At 36.4% G+C, this 22,489-nt stretch overlaps 6 protein-coding genes and 1 non-coding gene across 7 annotated transcripts; 2 read left to right on the forward strand and 5 right to left on the reverse strand.

Moving 5' to 3' along the window:
- Window positions 1–92: 92 nt before the first annotated feature.
- On the forward strand, window positions 93–4,244 carry LOC9303770 (potassium transporter 3). The gene is made up of 9 exons (XM_002867652.2): window positions 93–406; window positions 762–1,005; window positions 1,090–1,338; window positions 1,442–1,489; window positions 1,597–1,857; window positions 1,945–1,997; window positions 2,282–2,396; window positions 2,677–2,931; window positions 3,005–4,244. The coding sequence occupies exons 1-9, from the start codon at window positions 404–406 to the stop codon at window positions 4,102–4,104; spliced, it is 2,328 nt and encodes a 775-aa protein (XP_002867698.1). The 5' UTR covers window positions 93–403; the 3' UTR covers window positions 4,105–4,244.
- Window positions 4,245–4,394: 150 nt separating this feature from the next.
- On the reverse strand, window positions 4,395–4,478 carry TRNAL-CAA. Its single transcript has one exon. It is a non-coding gene; the product is annotated as a tRNA-Leu (tRNA).
- A 249-nt stretch (window positions 4,479–4,727) lies between these two features.
- LOC9303771 (reticulon-like protein B1) lies at window positions 4,728–6,726 on the reverse strand. Its single transcript, XM_002869724.2, has 5 exons — window positions 6,370–6,726; window positions 5,714–5,894; window positions 5,462–5,603; window positions 5,291–5,360; window positions 4,728–5,200 (listed from the first exon to the last, which is right to left on the reverse strand). Exons 1-5 carry the CDS (start codon window positions 6,623–6,625, stop codon window positions 5,031–5,033), a joined length of 819 nt encoding a protein of 272 aa, XP_002869770.1. The 5' UTR covers window positions 6,626–6,726; the 3' UTR covers window positions 4,728–5,030.
- Window positions 6,727–8,105: 1,379 nt separating this feature from the next.
- Window positions 8,106–10,030, forward strand: LOC9305842 (50S ribosomal protein L25). The gene is made up of 3 exons (XM_021018023.1): window positions 8,106–8,592; window positions 8,740–8,869; window positions 9,585–10,030. Exons 1-3 carry the CDS (start codon window positions 8,167–8,169, stop codon window positions 9,800–9,802), a joined length of 774 nt encoding a protein of 257 aa, XP_020873682.1. The 5' UTR covers window positions 8,106–8,166; the 3' UTR covers window positions 9,803–10,030.
- LOC110226389 lies at window positions 9,949–10,887 on the reverse strand. Its single transcript, XM_021018038.1, has one exon. It carries the CDS (start codon window positions 10,815–10,817, stop codon window positions 10,089–10,091), a length of 729 nt encoding a protein of 242 aa, XP_020873697.1. The 5' UTR covers window positions 10,818–10,887; the 3' UTR covers window positions 9,949–10,088.
- Window positions 10,888–13,908: 3,021 nt separating this feature from the next.
- LOC9303772 (cystine lyase CORI3) lies at window positions 13,909–16,662 on the reverse strand. Its single transcript, XM_002869725.2, has 7 exons — window positions 16,149–16,662; window positions 15,372–15,711; window positions 15,066–15,284; window positions 14,889–14,948; window positions 14,640–14,795; window positions 14,449–14,542; window positions 13,909–14,272 (listed from the first exon to the last, which is right to left on the reverse strand). Exons 1-7 carry the CDS (start codon window positions 16,397–16,399, stop codon window positions 14,124–14,126), a joined length of 1,269 nt encoding a protein of 422 aa, XP_002869771.1. The 5' UTR covers window positions 16,400–16,662; the 3' UTR covers window positions 13,909–14,123.
- Window positions 16,663–17,437: 775 nt separating this feature from the next.
- Window positions 17,438–20,367, reverse strand: LOC9305843 (probable aminotransferase TAT4). The gene is made up of 7 exons (XM_021017850.1): window positions 19,890–20,367; window positions 19,291–19,630; window positions 18,743–18,961; window positions 18,529–18,588; window positions 18,255–18,410; window positions 18,053–18,146; window positions 17,438–17,810 (listed from the first exon to the last, which is right to left on the reverse strand). Exons 1-7 carry the CDS (start codon window positions 20,138–20,140, stop codon window positions 17,659–17,661), a joined length of 1,272 nt encoding a protein of 423 aa, XP_020873509.1. The 5' UTR covers window positions 20,141–20,367; the 3' UTR covers window positions 17,438–17,658.
- Between the last annotated feature and the right edge of the window lie 2,122 nt (window positions 20,368–22,489).

Genomic DNA, 22,489 nt, shown 5'->3' on the forward strand with positions numbered 1-22,489 from the left:
AAGTTGCAATAGTTTCTACGAGGGATTAGCAGTTTCAAATCCGATTTTTATACATATGAAAATGTCGAAATCTACTATGAAATAATCATATAATAATCTTGATGACATTTTCTCACGAGAAATCGGACAACTAAAACGAGTAAAATATTTTAAAAGAACGAATAAAAAACAACTGAGATTAAAAAACAAAAAAAAACTGGAAGAAGAAGAAGGACCGCGAGCTTTGGATCGAATTTGTTAAAATTTTCTCCTCTCGATAATAAAAACAACAACAAATGACCATCGACAGTTTTCCTCTAGATTCGATTCCGATTCCGATTCCGAGAAACTAGTCTCCGGCGTGTATTCTCTGATCGTTGAAGATCCAAGCGACGCCGCAAATTACTCGCCGGCGGCTTGAATCATGGTATGTCGCTCCAGCTCCCTTCTCTCGACCGATACATCTGCAATCTTAAACCCCTAGCTTCCTTATTGTTGCTCCTGCGGAATTACAATTGTTGTACTGTGATGATGTCAATAGAAAATGGTGAGAGAAATCTGAAAATATGAATGATGCCGATACGTCCTCGATGTTCATTGAATTTAGCTTCTGATTCTAAATTTTTCAATCAGGATATTCAAATCCAACTTAATATCACTCTTTAAAGTAAACTAATGAGCCATTCATTGATAATCTATTCGTAATGTTAAATGTTCGCCAACATCTGTGGATATGTGTGTGTAGTTGTGACCATCGGTGTTGTTGTATTCTCTTGAATCAGGCTGATAGGAGAAACAGGTGTAACCAGATCCTCCTTTTAGCATATCAGAGTTTTGGCTTAGTGTTTGGAGATTTGAGTATTTCTCCTCTCTACGTGTATAAATGTACTTTCTACGGAGGATTGAAACATCACCAAACAGAAGATACCATATTTGGCGCCTTTTCTTTGATATTTTGGACCATCACTCTCCTTTCACTCATCAAGTACATGGTTTTTGTATTAAGTGCAGATGACAATGGTGAAGGTATGTGCATCAGTTGCTTATTGAATCCATTTGTTACTTCTCTGATACACTGGTTAGGATGTAAATGTTGAATTTCTGTTGCAGGAGGGATCTTTGCTTTGTATGCTTTGCTCTGCAGACACGCTAGATTTTCTTTGCTTCCCAATCAGCAAGCTGCTGATGAGGAAATCTCCACATACTATGGCCCTGGAGATGCAAGTAGAAATTTGCCTAGTTCTGCTTTCAAAAGCCTTATAGAACGAAATAAAAGATCAAAAACTGCTTTGCTTGTTTTAGTCTTGGTAGGAACTTCCATGGTAATAACCATCGGTGTCCTTACACCAGCAATTTCAGGTAATTAGGCAGACCTTTGTTTCTCTTCTGTCTGGTCTTATAGTATGTTACCATTTTTTTTTTCTTTTCCATGGTCTAGCACCTAACATTTATCCTCTTGTAGTCTCTTCGTCTATTGATGGCCTTGTGGCCAAGACAAGTCTGAAGCATAGTAAGTAATGTTTGCTATCATCGTCCATACTTACATATCTTGTTTATATACTTTACACATTCCGTCATTGTTATTTATATATCTTTACCAATGTGTTACTTGCCTAGGTACTGTGGTCATGATAGCATGCGCTTTACTGGTTGGACTTTTCGTTCTGCAGCACCGTGGCACCAATAAAGTTGCCTTTCTCTTTGCACCTATAATGATTTTGTGGTTGTTGATAATTGCAACTGTTGGTGTTTACAATATTGTGACTTGGAATCCCAGTGTATACAAAGCCTTATCTCCCTACTACATCTATGTATTCTTTAGAGACACGGGAATAGATGGATGGCTATCCCTTGGAGGCATTCTTTTATGCATTACAGGTAATATGGTCATTTATGCTCTGAAAATAGACTCAGCAAGTTTTAATGCTATATTCTGTCTCATCTCGACAACTTTTCTAACTTCAGGAACGGAGGCTATCTTTGCTGAACTTGGCCAATTTACAGCCACATCTATAAGGGTATGTGAAGCAGCTTGTTTGGTTCCTTTATGCAGCAGAAACTTCTGGAAAGACTTTTTACAGTTCTTTAGGAGTTTTGCATCATACAGTTACTGAAGGATTTTGTTGCTAACGAATCCACAAATAGTTGGTCATATTATGGACTTATTCTTGACCCAAGGAATAAGAAAAAATATGATACACTATTAAAATCTGGTTCTTGTTATAAATATTTGACAGCCTCTTTTGTTTGCTAATGAAGATGAAGAGACAATAACATTATGTCATCTCATGGTTCTATGCAGTTTGCGTTTTGTTGTGTTGTTTACCCGTGTCTGGTGCTTCAATACATGGGCCAAGCTGCGTTTTTATCAAAGAATTTTTCTGCTCTACCTTCAAGCTTTTATTCTTCCATTCCAGGTAATCATTTGGTCAATCTCCATTTCATGTCTTTTTCCTCTACTCCTTACAACCTCTATGAATCCCTCCAATTTTCGATAACTCCACAACAAGTCCGAAAAGTACTACAATTTCCCAAGTATATGTACCTGTCGTGGTCGATTTTATCCATGGTGCATGTCTAGATCCAAAGTTTCTGGTTTTATTATTCTTTCCTGCAAGTTATATGAAAATTCATTCATGCATTCCTCTTTGCTCATGTAGTTGTCATATATTCAAGTGTTTTGTTCTTGTTCTTCAGACCCATTTTTCTGGCCGGTTCTCATGATGGCTATGCTGGCTGCAATGGTCGCTAGCCAAGCAGTCATATTTGCCACGTTCTCAATTGTCAAACAATGCTATGCATTGGGATGCTTCCCGCGCGTGAAGATTGTTCACAAACCAAGATGGGTCCTTGGCCAAATTTACATCCCTGAGATCAATTGGGTTGTCATGATCCTCACCCTCACTGTCACCATTTGTTTCCAAGACACTCGACACATAGCTTTTGCTTTTGGTAAGAGCTTATTAACCTTCCATCAAACTCATAATTTCCATCTTTATCATTAAACTAATCCTTTGTTCTCCAGGGCTCGCCTGCATGACTCTAGCCTTTGTGACAACTTGGTTGATGCCTCTCATTATCAACTTTGTCTGGAACCGTAATATCGTCTTCTCCGTCCTCTTCATCCTCTTCTTCGGGACCATAGAACTTGTCTTCGTTGCATCAGCCTTAGTCAAAATTCCTAAAGGAGGCTGGATCACTCTCCTCCTTTCCCTCTTCTTCACCTTCATCACATATGTATGGCATTACGGCAGCAGAAAGAAATACCTGTGCGACCAGCACAACAAGGTCCCTATGAAATCAATCCTAAGCCTTGGCCCGAGCCTTGGGATCATCAAAGTCCCTGGGATGGGTCTTATCTACACCGAGCTCGCCAGCGGTGTTCCCGCCACATTTACTCACTTTCTAACAAACTTACCGGCGTTCTACCAAGTTGTCGTCTTTGTCTGCTGCAAAACTGTCCCTATCCCGTATGTGCCGCAGAAAGAACGGTACCTTATCGGCCGGATTGGACCGAAAACATACAGGATGTACCGATGCATTATCCGAGCCGGTTACAAAGACGTGAACAAAGACGGAGATGACTTTGAAGACGAGTTGGTGATGAGCATTGCCGAGTTTATCCAGCTAGAATCTGAAGGCTACGGTGGCTCAAACACTGACCGTTCGATTGACGGTCGGCTCGCTGTTGTGAAAGCCTCAAACAAGTTTGGGACAAGGCTGTCTCGGTCTATATCCGAGGCCAACATTGCAGGCAGCTCAAGATCACAGACAACAGTAACAAACAGCAAATCTCCGGCTCTACTTAGACTGAGAGCAGAGTATGAGCAAGAGCTTCCGAGACTGAGCATGAGAAGGATGTTTCAGTTCAGACCAATGGACACTAAATTCAGGCAACCGCAGGTGAAGGAGGAGCTGTTTGATCTGGTGAACGCTAAGGACGCAGAAGTGGCATACATTGTCGGACACGGTCACGTGAAGGCGAAGCGCAACTCGGTATTTGTGAAACGTTTGGTGATAAACGTGGCTTACTCGTTCTTGAGGAAGAATTGCAGAAGCCCAGGCGTGATGTTAAATATTCCTCACATTTGTTTGATCAAAGTGGGCATGAACTATTACTTGTAACTGAGAGTTTTTATTACTGATCCTTCTGTGAGAGTTTTGTGGTTCGAGTTTCATAACTTCGGATATGATGTTTTTTTTTTCTTTTCTTTTGTAATATTTACTGTTTACAAATCATATATTCTTCCTTTATTGCTTGGTGACTTTGGTGTTGGTGGACTTCAAACAAAGTCGGTACTCATGGCTCAGTTTAATGTAGAAAAGCCGGTGTCAAAAGACAAACAAAACGATGTACTGGTGAGTGGCGATATATCTCTTTCAGCACGAATTAAAAAGAAAATAAAAAAACAATTTGTCAGAAGTGGGATTTGAACCCACGCCCTCTCACGAGGACCAGAACTTGAGTCTGGCGCCTTAGACCACTCGGCCACCCTGACTTATGCTTAATACTCTACTCAGTATAATTTTAGCCACAAATTGTTAGCCGATTATTCCTTTCTCATAGCTACCAGTTTCTAGGAACAAGGTCCACAAAACGTTCTCGTTGGTGGGATAGCCCACGTTATAAATACGTAACCCATCGAATCTTCCATACAAAGTCTTGGACCAAGTTTTCTATTCCTTTCGAGTGTGTATGAAAAAGTAGTAAGATTATATAAACGTAAAAGCTTCATACAACATATCAATTCTTGACAATGATTCCATTTACTGATGTAACGAAAGAGTAGAACAAGAAAGAACAACAGTAACACGAGATTGCAAAATTCAAATATCTTGAAATTCTTAGTTATATAGAGAGAGAAATGTCACTACTTTTATCCCTCGACGCTGATCAACAATGACATAAACAACAAAACAAACCAGTCAGGGAAATTCCATGTTCATTCACATAACCGAAAGAGCCACCTAAAAAAAACCGCCCAAAACACACAACTTCATACCATTTCACAACACCCTTTTTGCTAGCCACGGACAACAGCAGTGTAAACCTAATCTTTCTTCTTGTTCTTCAATGGGCCCAGTGGGATCTTGCTCAACACCTTCTCATCCAACACTGCATACTGCTTCTTGAGCTCGATCACCGCTTTCTCACCTAATGGGTCGACTTTGTCTTCATACTTGTCGTATGCAAGAGGAACCGTGAAGAGCAACACAAGAGCTGTTGCAGCAAGATAAAGATTTTAGTCATCAGGGTTCAGTGAGAAAGGAGAATGAAAACACTACACAGTAAGGAAGATTACACATTTACCTATGTATGCCAATGTCAAGAAGTTGAAGCAACCACCCAAGATTGATAGAACCCACAAACCGGCAATAGCCTATTCAATCCAATGGAACATTGTTGTCAAAGATCAGGATAAACATAGAAAGTACCAAGTCCCAAATAGTTTCTGCTCAACACATGCACATTTGGACTTACAATGAGGAATTTCTTGAGATCCCTTCCAGATGCAATTTCACGAAGAGTAGAGAATCCACGGTTGATCTCGATTCTGAGCCCAGACGCAAGCTGAAGAATAGGCTCTTCAGGGATATGAACTTCAGGAATCTTTGGTGGGGACCTGACAGAGAACCAATCGTCAACAATGCACAAGTGAATAAATCTTAAGCTGAGACACGTACCAAGCATCACAGACAAATTCACATTCATTATTAGTTTTATTTAACTTACTTGTTAATGAACATGGTGGCATTAGACCACAAAAACAGCACAGCAAGAACAACAATCATCACGTGGCAAAGCAGAGTGAGAAGATGGTACTCCATCAATTCAAACACAACCCAAGCAGCTGTAGCACCACCAAGTACACCACCAGACATCTTCTTGTTCTTCCACATGAATATATCAGCAGCTGCAAATAGGAAGAATAATCAAGTTGTGCAAACATTACATATACTATCCTCTAAATCAATCAAACACCAAACAACACTATCAAATCAAGATCAAGTCATAGCATCAAAAAACACTCAACTAAGCAGATGATTAATCAAGTATACTCAAAGCAATTAAAAACCCCATTTTTATGATCAAAATCATTCATTTAGAAATGGAATCCCAAATTAAACCCCCCCCCCCCCAAATACCAAATGGACAAGATGGGTCGATCTAGATCAACGAGTAAAATAAGAAACCCTAAGCCAATACGATTCTCGCTATCAACAAGTATGCAGTTTCAAACCACAGATCGTCACCATCTCAAGAAACCTAATCCATCAAAAGTGTAAGAATCAACCAAACAACAAATAGACAAAAACAGATCAAGCCACAACACAAAAATAACATACAAAAAACCGATGAAAATGAAACCAGATCGGAGAAAAACTTACGCTTTCCACCGCCAAGAACCTTATGAACAGGCTGCTCTCTACCGAACAATCGGTAAACTTTCGATTTCATAGATGAAGGAGAAGACGGCTTCTTCGTCTTCTTCTTCTCGTCTTCATCATCAGAAGATGAAGATGACGAAGAAGAATCACCACCGTGATGGATCTTCTCCGAAATCTTGTCCAGTTCTCTCTCCACAACCTCAACAGCTGGCTCAGGAGCGATCACAGATTCTTCATGCTTATGTTCTTCCGCCATCGTTTCAAACGCAAGATCTTAGCTTTTTTCGATTTCGATGGAAGAAACAAAGAACACAGTATTTTAGCTGCTTCCCAAAGTTTTCACCTTTTGAGAAGAAAAGATCTCGAAGCCTAAAATAGAAGAAAGAAATCGAAACTCAAATCTCGTCCGTTGAAATAGTTAAAACTAATCTGAACCGTTGGTTGGTTCGGAATCGAAATTCCGAACCTATAGGTTCGTTACTTAATTAGAGCCAAACCTTGGGGAAAAAGGAAAAAAGCCAAAAGGAAAGAGATGGGAACACAAAATTCATTTCACAAAATGAATGGTCGACATGTGACGCCGTCAGAGTTAACGGTTCCCGTCATGAGGGACGTTATACGTGGCGATGTTTGAGCTAAGTAATTGGGTAATGATCAGGTGTCACGCGGCTGAAGCAAGATTGCTGTACGATCGCATTTTTTTAATTGCAGGACACGTGGTGAAAGATTCAGCCATTCGTACATGCGTCACGTTCTTTCTGTCTGCGTCAAAAAAGGCCACAATCAAACAAATTTCTTAAATTATAATTTTTTTTTTCCTGCAACAAATTAATGTATGTAGGTGTAAAAAATGATAGTCGGCAGAAAAAAAAGGTGATAATAATAGGTGTGAAAATGATGATAAACTGTATTATGACCTAATAGCTAATGGTAAAAAAAAACTATATAAAAAGTGAAACAGTTGTAAAAAAAAGTGAAAAACTTGTAGAAAATGTGGAGCGAGAAAGAGTGGAGCCCAATAAAGCAAAAATTATGGACTTAATCTAATGAAGCCCAGTATCAGTTCTCTCATAGGCCCATTACAAAAAGATGCTCGGAAAGAAAAGTAAAACATAAGTAATGTATGGTCCATAATTGCATTTGCCATACACAAAATTGCTCAAACAGATTTACCTTTTTTTTTTATTTGCTCATGGAAGACAAAGTGAAAAAGTAGAAGCTCCATTGTCTGAAGTCTGAAGTCTGAAGTCTGATAGAGCTGTCTCAACGAATTCTTCTTTAGTTTTTCTTTCATTAACGAATAACAATAGAAATGCTAAATCTGAGTGGTAATAAAACAAATGATAGTATGAAAATGGTTATAACGAAAATAATACCTTGAATACACAAATTCAGGCACTGCAACGTTTGAGAAATGTGTTTTTCTCTTTCTTGTGTTTTTGAGTCGAGAGAGCAGGAGAGGAGCTTATAAAATGGAGTCAATGAGGCTAAATTTTATCAAGACGAATATACCCTTACCGTGATACCATTCCATGCTACATATTGAAGGTAAATTGGTCTTTAAAGAACAATTTGATGGAATATCCGTTGAATCATTGTATCATATACTCTTGAGTTTTTTTGTTTGTTTGCCTTCGTTCCATCAAGTTCATTAAGCTAAGTTAAAGCCCATAATGAAGCCCATTAAAGAATCTAGAAACGACGACGTTTCACTAGAGAAACCCCATTTCTGTAACACAGCTCCTAAAACCCACTCTCGCTCACTTTCGTCTCTCTCTCGCTGCTAAAAAGTAAACAATGTTGCTCCGTCGTGCAACAACACTACCCAAAACCCTACAAAACCTCCGGTTATTCTCTCCGGCGGCGAACGCAGCTCTATCTCTCGATCATACCCAAGAAACCCAATTAACTTACCTCCCTGGATTCCCTCGACCCGATCCAAAACACGCAGAGACGATCTTAGCCGTTCCAAGGTCTGTCTCCGGCAAGAGCATATCGGCGAAAGAGCGTAAAGCGGGTCGGGTTCCTTCGATCATATTCGAACAAGAAGATGGACAACACGGTGGAAACAAGAGACTTATTTCAGTTCAGACGAATCAGATCAGGAAGCTTGTGAATCATTTGGGTTACTCTTTTTTTCTCTCTAGGCTCTTCGATGTTGAGGTTCGAGCTGAGATTGGTTCTGATGAGGTTATTGAGAAAGTCAGAGCCTTGCCTAGAGCGGTAAAATAAAGTCTCCATTTTTCTCACTCTTGAAATTGATTTAAAGTTTGGTTTTGAGTCTTCACTTTTTGATTTTGGAATGGTGTGTCTGGATTATTGGTTTATGTATTGATTTTTTAGAAACTTTGTGCTATGTAATGGTTTCAGATTCATTTGCACTCTGGAACTGATGCTCCACTGAATGTGACATTTATAAGAGCGCCTCCAGGTGCTTTATTGAAGGTTGATATCCCTCTTGTGTTCATAGGAGATGATGTTTCTCCTGGATTGAAGAAAGGTAATAAACCCTTTGCTCACTTTTTAAAATTGAGAAATAGAGGAGTACATGAGTTAGTTAAGGTGCTGACATCGGCATCACTGTTCTTACTATGAGTTTCTGGATAGCAATCATAGGACTTGGAGGGCAATCAACAAAATAGATGAGAAATGTGGTTGATGATTTTGAAGAGAGATAGTGATCAAACATGTGGTTTTTGACTTCTGGTTGCTGAGAACGAATAGCTATTTAGTCCTGTACGGTTGAGTAGCTATGCTAAAAGCAGGATTAATACAATGGTTTCTTGACTCCTGAAGTAGTTAAGGCCACACATTACTTGACATGATTGGAGTTCATTGAGCTTCTAATCTTTAGAGAAGTGATACTACTAGGGTTTCAGTTAACCTTTCTTGGATCAGACTGAGCTAAGCTTTGTCGATGACAGACAAGTAATCATCACTTGGAAGTGACACTATGTTTGATGTTTTACGAAACTTTAACTCGACTGAAAAGAAATCTATGTGCAGGTTTTATGGGCAATTTCTGGTTTGCATTATATATCTTAGTGTAAAATGACCCCAGCTTTGTTTAGTGGCTTTTATCTTCCTCTGGCTACCCTTTTTTGGGATCTTTAAGTTTCATTCCCTATTACTCTCAACCGAGATTTTTTAGATCGCAGCATCTAGTTTCTCGTTAGATTTCGATATTGATCACCACTTATCAATCTTTTTTGCAGGAGCATCTCTGAATACAATAAAAAGAACGGTAAAGTTCCTATGCCCAGCAGAGATTATCCCACCATATATAGAAGTAGATCTCAGCCAATTGGATATCGGGCAAAAGCTAGTTATGGGAGACCTCAAGGTTCATCCGGCGTTAAAGCTTATAAAGTCCAAAGACGAACCCATTGTTAAGGTCGCTGGAGGACGTGTGTCGGACACGCAAAAGAAATAACACCAGTGAGTCATATTAACTGTGATTATCCGGTGCAATCTCCAAATGTTGCTCATACTTGTTTCTCTCAAACGTTGATGAAAAATGAATGGATTGATCTTCTTAGAACTCAAGATCCTTTAGGATGGAGTTTTCTTTTTGTGTTATTATTAGTGTTGCCGGAGAGCTCTAGTTTCCGACGGAATATTCTTATCTTTTGATTCTACAATGCATTTATTTTTCTTTTTACATTTGAACTACTTTATTTACAGACATCTATAAATAAGCTTAGAAAGGGAAACAAAATTTAATCTCCTTTAGATTTTGCCCTGTTTTTAGGCATTTCATGTTTCCTGAAACACTGAAATGTAGGCGTTAAGAAATTGTTCGTCGTCATCTTCATGAAACAATCCGTTTGAAGATGAACAGATCTCTTGAAAATCTTCATTATCCTCACTTTACCTTTAACTTCAACACTGCTTTTCAAATCCACTCCTCTTCCGTTTATATCCTCCATTAAACCTGGTAGAGATGCTAGTAGCTTTGTTGTATCAATCTCAGCTGCCAGATTCATCTTAACCGTCCGTTTAGCCGGAATAGTTTCACTTCTTCTAATACTTTCCCCAACTACCACCAATTCACCGTGGTAAAACGAAACATTAACGTTTTTCACTTTAAACAACGCCGGATTAGGATTATGTAAGGAGATTTCCACTGAGACTGTAGCGTTTCGGTTCGTGTTGACTTTACCGTTGACAAAATCCAACGGTTGGATGAAGGATATGGAATGGACGGTGAGATTTGGGTTATGAAGATGGAAAACCGTGAGGGAGAGCACGATGAAGGTGACTGCGATGAGCATAGTTAAAGATGCGATGAAACCACAACATAAGATGAGTTTGGTCTGTGAATGGACATATTTGGTTTGGTCGCCGTGGTACTGATCTTTGTCTGGTTGGTCGCTTCGGGGAGTGAGAGAAAGTGGAGCTAACGGCTTAGTTTGATCCTCGTTAATCTTAGCCATGGCTAGCTCCATTTTCTTGTATGTGTATAATAACTAACTTTGGAGGTTTAAAATTAATAATATAGTTAGAGAAATATGTATATATATTATAGGATCTTCATTAGTGGAGATATAATTTTCAAGAACGCGTCTGGAAAAATAAATACGGTTGACTATTGACTTAGTCAATGGAATATAAAGTGGGATGAGTTGATTTTAGTGTTGTAAATCTTCTAATCTTTGATGTGATTGGTCCGATTGGTGTTTATTTAGCTAAATGGATAAGCAAATTTGTATTATTTTCTTCCTTTTTGTCACCACATTAGATTCTATAAATCCTGTGGTCAGGATACCAATCCGGTGGTCTGAGACACATAGACAAATAGGGAAAAGGGCCTATTTCCACCCCTACTATTTGGACGGTTCCGTTTTCTACCCACACAATGAGTTGGTGCTTATTTCAACAGTTTTCGTAACAAATTTCAAATTAACTACTCATACTCTGTGTTTATAGTTGAATTCAACATTGACTCAAACGGACGTTAGTCAACCGTTAAAATAGTAGAGTCGGATGACACGGTGGCAATTCAAAAGAGGGAAAAGGTCTTATTTCCACCCTTACTATTTGAACGGTTCCTTTTCCTACCCACACAACGAATTGGTGCCCATTTCAACAGTTTTTGGAACAAATTTCTTGGAGTTGTGATGACACGTCCAATGAGCGTGTTTTGTGATAGTCAAGCTGCGATCCATATTAGTGCTAATCCGGTATTCCATGAGAGGACTAAACATGTTGAGGTTGATTGTCATATTGTGCGGGATGAGATTGTTAAGGGTACTATTTCAACGCAACATGTTTCGACTCATGCACAGCTGGCTGATATCTTCACCAAAGCTTTGGGACAGAAAGAGTTCAAAGATTTTTTCAGCAAGTTGGGTGTTCTTAATTTACACACTTCCAACTTGAGGGGGGGGTAATAGAGCCGGATCAAACCCTTGATATCAGGCCTATGATTAGAATCGGATCAGGCCTTTGATTATGAGCTTTATTAGGTTTAATATTTATGTATTTAGGGTTAGTATTCCCTAACTAGTATATATATGTATGTAGCCGTCTTATATCAATAACACAGATTTTCCAGCATCGTTTTGTGTAATTCTGACAACTTTATATTCAGGATTTTATTTAGATTTCGGTGATAAAAGATAAATCTAGCAGCACTAAACATTAAACACATTCTACTAGAATGAAACACTAATAAAAATATCAACACCATCAAGTCTTTAGATATTCATCTCTTAATCCTTTATCAAAAAAAAAATGTCTTATATATAATTCGCAAAGATCTACTCTATATTCAGATTTAATATATAGTGACACTGAATTAATGATATATATTTAAAGCATAATTTAGATCTTGGTAAATTGGTAATTAGATCTCATATAACTTATATAGTTCATGGCTAATGTCAATTATTCAAGATAATTCAAAAACCTAGCCGATCAAAAACAGATCTGTATATATTTAAAGGAAATTTTCAACTTTACCATTAAAAACAGAGCGGACTAATTATTATTTTTTGTTATTCCATATCGGACCGAGATATGAATTAATTCACTCAATGTCAACTGATATTTTAGATGAAAATCTATGTAGGCATGTAGCTTTACATTTTTGAATGAGCTACTCTTTTTTCAAAATTACTTTCATAACTATATAGGTGACTAAATTTTTTTTACAGTATATCTAAATCATGGATATAAAGCCAACTACTGTTTTGTAGTTAATGCTAAATCCTCTTAAAATAATCTTGTCATCACAAATTTCAAATGGTTAATTTGAAATTTGTTCCAAAAACTGTTGAAATGGGCACCAATTCGTTGTGTGGGTAAGAAAAGGAACCGTTCAAATAGTAAGGGTGGAAATAGAACCTTTTCCCTCTTTTGAATTGCCACCGTGTCATCCGACTCTATTATTTTAACGGTTGACTAACGTCCGTTTGAGTCAATGTTGAATTCAACTATAAACACAGAGTATGAGTAGTTAATTTGAAATTTGTTACGAAAATTGTTGAAATAAGCATCAACTCGTTGTGTGGGTAGGAAACGGAACCGTCCAAATAGTAGGGGTGGAAATAGGCCCTTTTCCCTAGACAAATAATTAACATCTCTAATCTTACTAATTTGAGAAAATTAACATCTTTAATCTTACTATGTTGAGCTAAACAAGCAGCTTTTGGATTTATCAAAAAATATTAGTAGGAAAGCAGCTTTTGAATTTTAAATATGTCTTAGTTAAAAGTTAAAACCTATGAAGCTTCTAACTTGTGGGCTCTAATGATTTCGATTGGTGTTGATTTATAAAGCAGAATGGAAAAAATGTTGAAAAAACTTATACTAGTTTGTTAATGTTGTAAAAAAAAAAAAAAAAAAAAAAAAAGGGTAAAACTGGTTTTCTTTTTTTTTGTCGTCTAGATTTATTATTAATTGTAAATTATGAGAACTGTTACATAGACGATTCTACAACTGACAATTTCTGCCGACTCTTAGTAGATCCACGACAGACTACACTTCATTCTTTATGATCTTGATGAATACCTTCAATGATCCACGACCTGGCGACACTTCTTTTTTTGCGTAGAATCCTGGCGCACGGCTATAATTGTACATCGCTGGAGATCTCTTGCACACTTACCTCCATTAATCTGCAAATTTGATAATAAATCGCAATATCTGAGACTCGAACCTCAGACCTCTTAATGTAGAAGCATTAATCAACCCTTGATCAACCAATGAGTCAAGGGAGCTTCCAATGGGCCTTGGTTTTCTTCTTAGACTTTTTTAAAAATGATTAATTACAAAACCATTCAACTCAAATTGTCGAAAATTTTAAATCCAGAATATTTTATTTTTGCTTGTACTGATTTTTTCTTTTCTTTTGACATATGTTCTACTGAATTTTCCGGAATTTTATGGTTTTCTTTAATTTGCAGCTTGTAAGATACGACAAACGATGACTAATAAGAATCTCAACGATACGGTCTACTCCGGTTGGTACGGGTCCAAATCCGATCCTAGAGATCAATATATGATGAACTCACGCAATCTATTTCAATATGACTAGAGATTGGAATTTAATAATTTTATTTCAAAAGTAGATATACACAAAGACATTGCAAACTATGAGAAAATATTACACACGATTGATGATAAGTGCACCAATTTTATTTGTTACAAATACTTAAGTGTTCATGATTTGTACCTCAAACCAATAAACACTCATTTATTTATTTTTATAGCATACGTAAAAGACTTAGGCAAAGATCCATATTGACACTTTACTTGACACCATTGACGTCTTTGAGTGGAGCTTTTTTAATGGAATGGCGATCACAGAAGCTCTTCAGTCTTTCCATTGCATCCTCCAATACCGGAGTCTCCATATCGATAGAATGCCTCAACCAATTCTTCTGACTAAATGCAATCCCTATCAAATCCAACACACAACATGTTCTTAATTATGTTTATAAGTAGTGTCCAAAAAACATTGTATTAATTTTGTCTAACAATCCTAAACCCTAAAACTTGATACTAGGTATTGAAACTGTAGAAAGGGCTAAGAAACCGTTATCATAAGTAAAATAGATTGGTAAAATTATTTACCTGGTAAAACGACGAGGTTTTCTTCTATAGCAAGCTTATTGCAAAAGTCTTGATCATCTTCGATGTCCACAAAGCTCGATAAATCAAGCTCGGTCTGCGGCAACAATATATGTTTATGAGAAGATTGTCTCAAAATAAAATTAAAGAAGATTAAAAGTGTGCTAATAATATAATTATATATAATAGCATACCCATAAGAAGGTGCACGCCTCAGGTTTCATGTAGCAAGTGAGGCTAGGTATGTGCTTGAGCTTAGAATAACCAAATTCAACTTTGTCTTTCAGAAAACTTTGCCTCTTATCGAAGAAGTCTTTAGGAGTTTTCTCCAAGATGTCAGGAATAGCCGCCTACATGCATGAACATTACACGAAATATTTTGTTTAAAATTATGGTGAGAGAGAATACTAACCTAAATTTATCCGAAATCGAACCGTCTATACCTGGATAACAGTCGGAGGATTATTGTTTATCTGGAGATATTCTTGTGCAGCTTGTAAGATCTGTCCACACACAGCAAAATATGCCAAAAAATTAAAGACAACATACTTCAAAGTTTAAAGTGTATAGGAAAATGCATTTCTTATAAAGAGATGGCAAAATTTAAAAAATAATCGGACCTTGGTGTTTCTGAAGACACCATCTAGATCATGTAGCGCGAGCCAACCAGTTCGCCATCCTGGGACTTTCCATCCCTTTGATATGGATCCAAGTGTAACCACTGGTACTATCGACGAGAATTTTCCCATCGGAACAAAAGGGTTACTCCCAAAGAGTGTCCATCTAAAAACCTCGTCAGAAACTACCATAATCTTGAGTTCCTTAGCCAATTCAGCGAGCTGCGGTTACAAGAAAGAAACAAGGTTAGCAAGTTAATACTTCATCTGTAGAAGTCAAGACTAAAGAATCTATATATATGTAAAAACCTGTTTGAGATGAGCCTCGGAGTAGGTGTTCCCATTGGGATTGTGGGGGTTGATTATAAATATGGCAAACGTGTTCTCGTCCACGAGCGCTCGGACACTATCAAAGTCGATCTCAAAGTTCTTTTGGGGAAGGAAATCATAGTGGCGGACCTCAAGGTTCCTGTAGATGGAGCGGACTAGGTCCCATGGGAAGCCAGGACTCGGAAGCAAAACGTTGGCTTTCGGTTTAGCCAGAATGTCTACCGCGAGCTCAATGGCTTGTTTGCATCCAAGAGTCATAAACACGTCATCTGCTGTAAGCTTCTTTGGAAGACCTTGGTTTAGATAATCTGCTACGGCACTGAGAATACGGATGCAAAAATGATTGTGTCATACAAAATATGCAAAAATAATAGAGTTAGGATGCAAAATATAAGTGTTAAATCGGGCTAAAACAGAATTAGTCTAATAATATTTTTGGTCCGTTCCAACATTTTGGGATTGCTAAATTTGAGTTAATCCAAACCAAATGTTAAATTTGAGCATATATACCAAAAATGACAAATGATTTGGGAAAGGTTTTATGAACAGACAGAAAATCCGGTCCAAATTTAAAAGTTTCCTAAATCCAGTCAGACTTGACCCAAACAAATTGGCTCTACTTAACACTTTCAACACAAAATCATTATTGATAAAATGAAATTATACCAATATGGAGCTGTTTGCAATATTTTTTCTCAAGAAATATTATATATATGTTATCAATAATTTTATTTTATGTATTTACGTATTTATTACCGTTTGGCGGTTGCGAGGCCAACGCTAGGAGCATAGGCGTTTCCCGTGCCATAAAGAACGGCTTTAACAACTGCTTTTTCGGCTGTATTGCTGGTCTCCAGGATCTCATTTCGTGGGGGCAAAATGGATTTGCCACTAGGATCGCACAAAGCATAGAGTGCAGAGGTATATGTGCCTAAGCTGGCCCCGGCAGCTTCTTTGGCTGCTTCGCTTCCGCTGAATTGCCAGTCAATGCACTTAAGGGTTGCCATTTCTTACTTCTTTCTTTCTATTTAGATTTTGCTTTTGGGTGACTAACTATCATTGTTACGAGTTAATATATATAGTGAAATTTCCAACCACTTTTCTCTTTTTTGCCAATGATTTCCACATGCGTTGTTTTAAATATTTGGTATTTCACGTAGGATATTAACTCAAACATAGAAGATAATGTATCACGAGTCCTTGGGGTCATCTTAATTTTGTACTTTAACTAAACTGTTGATTGATACGAATGCATGGTCTATTAACCCTCGCTTGTAGAGTCACAATCTCCTTTTTTATACATACAAAGGAAACAAAATAATTCTGTCGAGTAGTCATCAGCATCAAGAGAAGCAAAGATTCTTACGTATTAAAATTTTGTTTTTTTTTGTCGTCTTCGACCGACCAGAGGAGGAAAACCACCCATGTTTCTGTATTGTTGTTGCCCAATTTATAAATAATTAAATAGTAACGTACGATTTCATGAGTTACTCGTTGTTATTATCTTTACTAGGTTATCCGTGTCATGCATAAATTTATTTTAATTAAAAAAAACAAGTAAATAATAAGATATAATTTTTTAATGTGACTTAATACTAAATTTTGTTATTGTGAAAACGATCAGATCAATATACAAGACTAATTATTTAACTAAGTAAAACTAAAAAATAGTGTAACTAAAGACAAATATACAACGGTGACAATGAAATTTTCCTTGATTATGATCTAAACTAAATACAAATGCATAACTAAATTGGGAAAAAATAAATTCTACAAGAGTTTCACATATATACACTAGATACATGCATCCAAACTTATCAAAGTTGCTGGTTAATATCTTCTTAGAATCTCAATCTAGCCAGTGTATACGCCGGTAATTAGTTCGGCCGGGTTAGGAAGTTCTCTGGCTATTCAGTACGAATCTGATTCAACATGCTTTTGAGCCATAAGACATGACCAAATGTATTTTGAAAGGCTAAGGAGATCAATATAGATGTTCTTTTAACGAATATAATGTACTTCCATGGTATTTGCACACCAATCTATTATCTAATGAAAATAAATTATTAATCTTATGTTTCGGAAAGTAGAAATACATCGAAATTGCAAACTATGAGAAAACATTACGACGACATGGTCATAAGTACACCAAATTTATTTGTTACAGATACGAAGGTGTTCATGATTGATCTCAAATCAATAAACCACCCACATTTATTATTATAGCATATGTAGAAGACTTAGGCAAAGATCCATGATCGACCCTTTAGTTGACGCCATTGACGCCTTTTAGTGAAGCTTCAACTATAACGGAATGGCGTTCACAGAAGCTCTTCAATCTATCAAATGCATCCTCCAATCTAGGAGTCTCCATGTCGATAGAATGCCTCAACCAGTTCTTCTGGCCAAATGCAATCCCTATCAAATCCAACACACAATACATTTTTTTGTCAATAACATTTATTCAGTCGTCTTTAATTCAATGAAAAATACTAGTAATGAACCAACAGACTACATGTCTTAGTCTATATTTTTATTTATTTTACAAGTGTTCAAAAAAAAATTGTTAGATTTTTCCTTAAAACTTGAATCTCCATCTTCTGAAAACTCTAGAGAGGGCTAATAAAAAGTGATCATAGCTAAAAGGAACTGATTATTACCCGGTAAAACAACGAGGTTTTCTTCCTTAGCAAGCTTCCTGCAGAAATCGTGATCGTCTTCAATGTCTACAAAATGCAATGGGTCCAGCTTGGTCTGCGATATGCGGATAATTAATCCACAATGAGAAGTTTGTTTCAGACTAATACATTGAAAAAAAAATTAATAGTAGACTAGAAATTTTATAATTAGAGAATAGAATACCCATAAGAAGGTGCATGCTTCAGGTTTCATGTAGCAGGTGAGGGTTGGTATGTGCTTGAGCTTAGAATATCCAAAATCCACTTTATCTTTCAGAAAACTCTGCCTGCTATCGAAGAACTCTTGAGGAGTTTTCTCCAAGATGGTGGGAATAGCCGCCTACATCATAATATTATGACAGTGAATCGGCCATAAACTATAACAATTGACAATAAATGGAATACCGATTTATAATAAATCTAGCTAGAGATTTAGTAAACCAAATAATGATCCTAACCTGGATAACAGTTGGTGGTTTAGAAGTAATCTCCAAAAATTCTTTAGCAGCTTTTAAGACCTGTCCATATAAACAAAGATAAGGTCAAAAACATAAATTGAAATGAATTTTTTTTACAGTTACTCAAACAGTATATAGGAAAACAATGCATATCACATATATCGATATTGTATGCTTAAAAAAGTGGTTGAAAAAAAAAAAGAGTGGTCCGGACCTTGGTAGATCTAAGGACACCATTTAGATCGTGTAGTGCGAGCCAGCCTGTTCGCCATCCTGGGACAATCCATCCTTTCGAGATGGACCCGAGTGTAATCACGGGTACTATCGAGGAGAATTTCCCCATTGGAACAAATGGATTACTCCCGAACACGGTCCATCGATATACTTCATCCGAAACCACCATTATCCCGAGTTCCCTAGCCAATGTAGCGAGCTGGGATTCGTTTCACAAGTAAAGATTAGCGCCTTGATTGCTAAAATATTATCTTTTAGATTGCAAAAAAATAAAACTAAAACTAAAATCTTCATCCAATATATTGCAAATTGTAACCGAGATATTAATGTATATTTGCTGGTTACGTTGTAAACGTACGAAAGATATATTTTTTATAACATTAAGTAACCGTTGTAGTCCTAAAGTTTGAAGAAAAAAACATGTAAATTATGTAAACGTAATAAACACAAACTAATGAAAAAGATTTCATGCCTAGATCATCTAGCCAATCTTGTGAAAACTTTTCCAAGGTAAAATTACGTTAATACCTGCTTAAGATGAGCCTCAGTGTAGTAGTTCCCATTGGGATTGTGAGGGTTGATTATAAATATCGCAAATGTGTTCTCATCTGCCATCTCTGTGACGCTGTCGAAATCAATCTCAAAGTCTCTTTCGGGGATGAATTCATACCTTCGGACCTCAAGGTTTTTGTAGATAGAGTGGACTATGTCCCATGGGAAGCCAGGCCTCGGAAGCAAGATGTTGGCTTTGGGTTTAGCCAGGATACTGACCGCAAGTTCGATCGCTTGTTTGCATCCAACAGTCATATATACATCATCTCCCGTTAGCTTATTGTCAAGATCTCGGTTTAAATATTCCGCCACAGCACTGATAAATATATAAGCATAGAGAGTTAAGATGCAGAATATGGATAATTAAACTAACCTGAACCAATCTTATAAGATAATTAAAACAAATATTGGAAAATTGATGAACAAAAATAACTCAGTATCAAAATATAGCTCTAAGCGACAGTCGTAATGCAAAATCACGATTATCGTTTCTACTATCATAGAGACAAAATTAATCGTATACCAACATTGAGCAGTTGGCAATATTGAACTTTATTTATGTGTGTATATATTACCGTTTGGCAACCGGGAGGCCAATACTAGGAGCGTAGGCGTTTCCTGTACCGCAAAGGACAGCTTTAACAACCGCCTTTTCGGCGGTATGGCTGGTCTCTGCCTCCTCACTTAGTGGAGGCAAAATAGGCTTTCCTTGAGGGTCACACAGACCGAAGATTTCAGAAGAGTAAGTCCCTAGGGAGGCTGCGGCAGCCTTTTCGGCTGCATCGCTTCCACTGAACTGCCAATCAACGCATCCGTGGCTACCCATATTTCTTATGTCTAGCGTTGGAATTACTAACTAACTTCTTTTATTTCTCTAGATAGATGACTGTTTTTTTGGGTGATTACTCTCATTGCTACTAGTGAGATGATATAGTAAAAGCCTTTACGATTTTTTATTGATTTGATATTTCACGTGGTAAGTATTATATTAGTATCAAGATAAGAAAAGAAAGGCAATAATAATGTATCTCGAGTCCCCCCTACATGTTAGAACGTGGGTTTGCTCTTATCAAGGTGATCACAGAAGATACGTTTGTCAACGTAAGATGGTTCATTTATTATTTTTGACTGATGGAATTGGATCAGAGCCTTTTTCATATTTGGATCTTCAATTATACAAGTTGATTTTCCCTAAAAAATTTACTAGTTACTACGCCGAACTTAAAAATAAAACATAGAACTTTAAAACCAAAATTTATGGTGGTTGTGGTTGAATATTCCTCATAAAGATATAATTAAGGATTTTATTTATTTTGACTATTCCAATATGGTTGGTTATTCCAAAAAATATCCGGTTAGATCTTAGGGATTAACATGACATTTAGTCCCGTTATAAAAGATCAATATATGGAGTATTTCTTAAAAATGTTATTTGTAATAATGGTATTTTATAAATATTATTAAAGAAAAGATATAAATTATTAATATTTATATACCTAATTAACATTATTAAAAAAAGGTAATAGGTAAACAAAAAATTGAATCACTTTCTATGATAGTTTTACCTCGTACCATCTCTTTGTGATAAATTGATGAGAGTAAGAACACAAAGTGTTTAGGAAGAAGTATATTAGACTCTCTTAAAATTAATGTTCCAAGATACATCGATATATATAGATAAATATGAAACATAATTTCTTAAATTAAGATAAACTTAAATGTAAATAATATTTTAGAGATAATGTTAAACTTTCTAAACTTAAGATATGATAATTTTCTAGATCTTTCTTGATCTTCATGATTTTTATATTCTCGGACAATCATCTCAACCGTCAATTTCCGGTTCTCCCAATACTTTGTAACACCACAATAATGTTCATGTTCAATCTTGAGCATATAAATTAAATTATATACTGGGTTAGATCTACCTGCAGAAGTGCAGATGATAAACCTTAAAAATTAAGAACGCAAATTACGGATCATGCAATTAATCTTAATCTCATGTCCTTCGCACGTTTATTAAAAAAAAAAGGTACCCAAATTTTTATTATAAAGAAACTAATTAATTTCGGATGACAAAAAAAAAAAAAAAACAGAACCTTATCAATAAAGAAAAGAAGAGGCTTTCTTATTTTTATACTATTCATCTGGAAAAATATATCCATTAAATTGAGGAAGAGTTTACAAAGTCATGATATAAAATCTAAAAAAATAGGGTTTGCAAGATCAATTGAGTATCATCAATCGACGTAATGAACCTTAATGCAACAAATTCAAAGCCCTAGTAGATTCAGTAGTGACTGTAATAGGAATTAGGATAGCTATTATATCGAGCAAAATGGGGAAGCCGGAGAGAAACATCTTCATCCAAATTGGATTCAGCCTCGACCGTTCTAAATATGAAACTGAGACGTTCCTTATCAGCTTTCTCCTTCTCACTAAGTGTCCGGTGATGAGCAAGATGATCTCGACCTTCTAGATGACGGATGCGTGCAGAAGAAGAAAGAGCAGACTGATTGATGAAGAGCAAGAGGATCATGATGATGATGAAGCTGATCCTAGAAGTATTCACCATTGTCGAAGAGAGGAGCTGCAAGACTTAGGGTTTTGTTTTTAGCTTGTTGAGAAAACTTTAGATTTTATTTGTGAAAACAATTGTGTGGGTTGTTCATATATATAGATGATCATAGGCGGCCTATTTTTTGATAGATTTTTTCACCTATAGGAAAAAAATATTACGTCCCTGATTGGATTATTGAACATATCACCTGTATAATAAAAAAAATATTCCACGTCAATTTATATAAAAAACTCACGAATATAATTATCGGAAAATAAAGTTGAACTTTGTTATGGATCATTTTTTTAAATTGAATAAACATAATAAATATGGGAAAACACATAAATTTGTGAGATTAATTTGAAATTATTATACAAATAACGTGGTTCTTTTCAGTATAAATATATCACTTAAATAAAAATTCACTGCTCTCAATACTTGAGAGTTTAAAACGACTGTAAAGTGACAATTTATAACTCAATTCTTCGATTTAGAATCTCTTTAAACGTGTTCATATATAAACTCACTAAAATGCGTTTGGGTTATATGGTTTTGCAGACTTAAGTAAGTTTCAACAAACACTCAAGAATAGTGATCATGATGAAATTATGAATA

Source organism: Arabidopsis lyrata (genome assembly GCF_000004255.2).
Source record: "Arabidopsis lyrata subsp. lyrata unplaced genomic scaffold ARALYscaffold_7, whole genome shotgun sequence".
Classification (NCBI taxonomy): Eukaryota; Viridiplantae; Streptophyta; class Magnoliopsida; order Brassicales; family Brassicaceae; genus Arabidopsis; species Arabidopsis lyrata.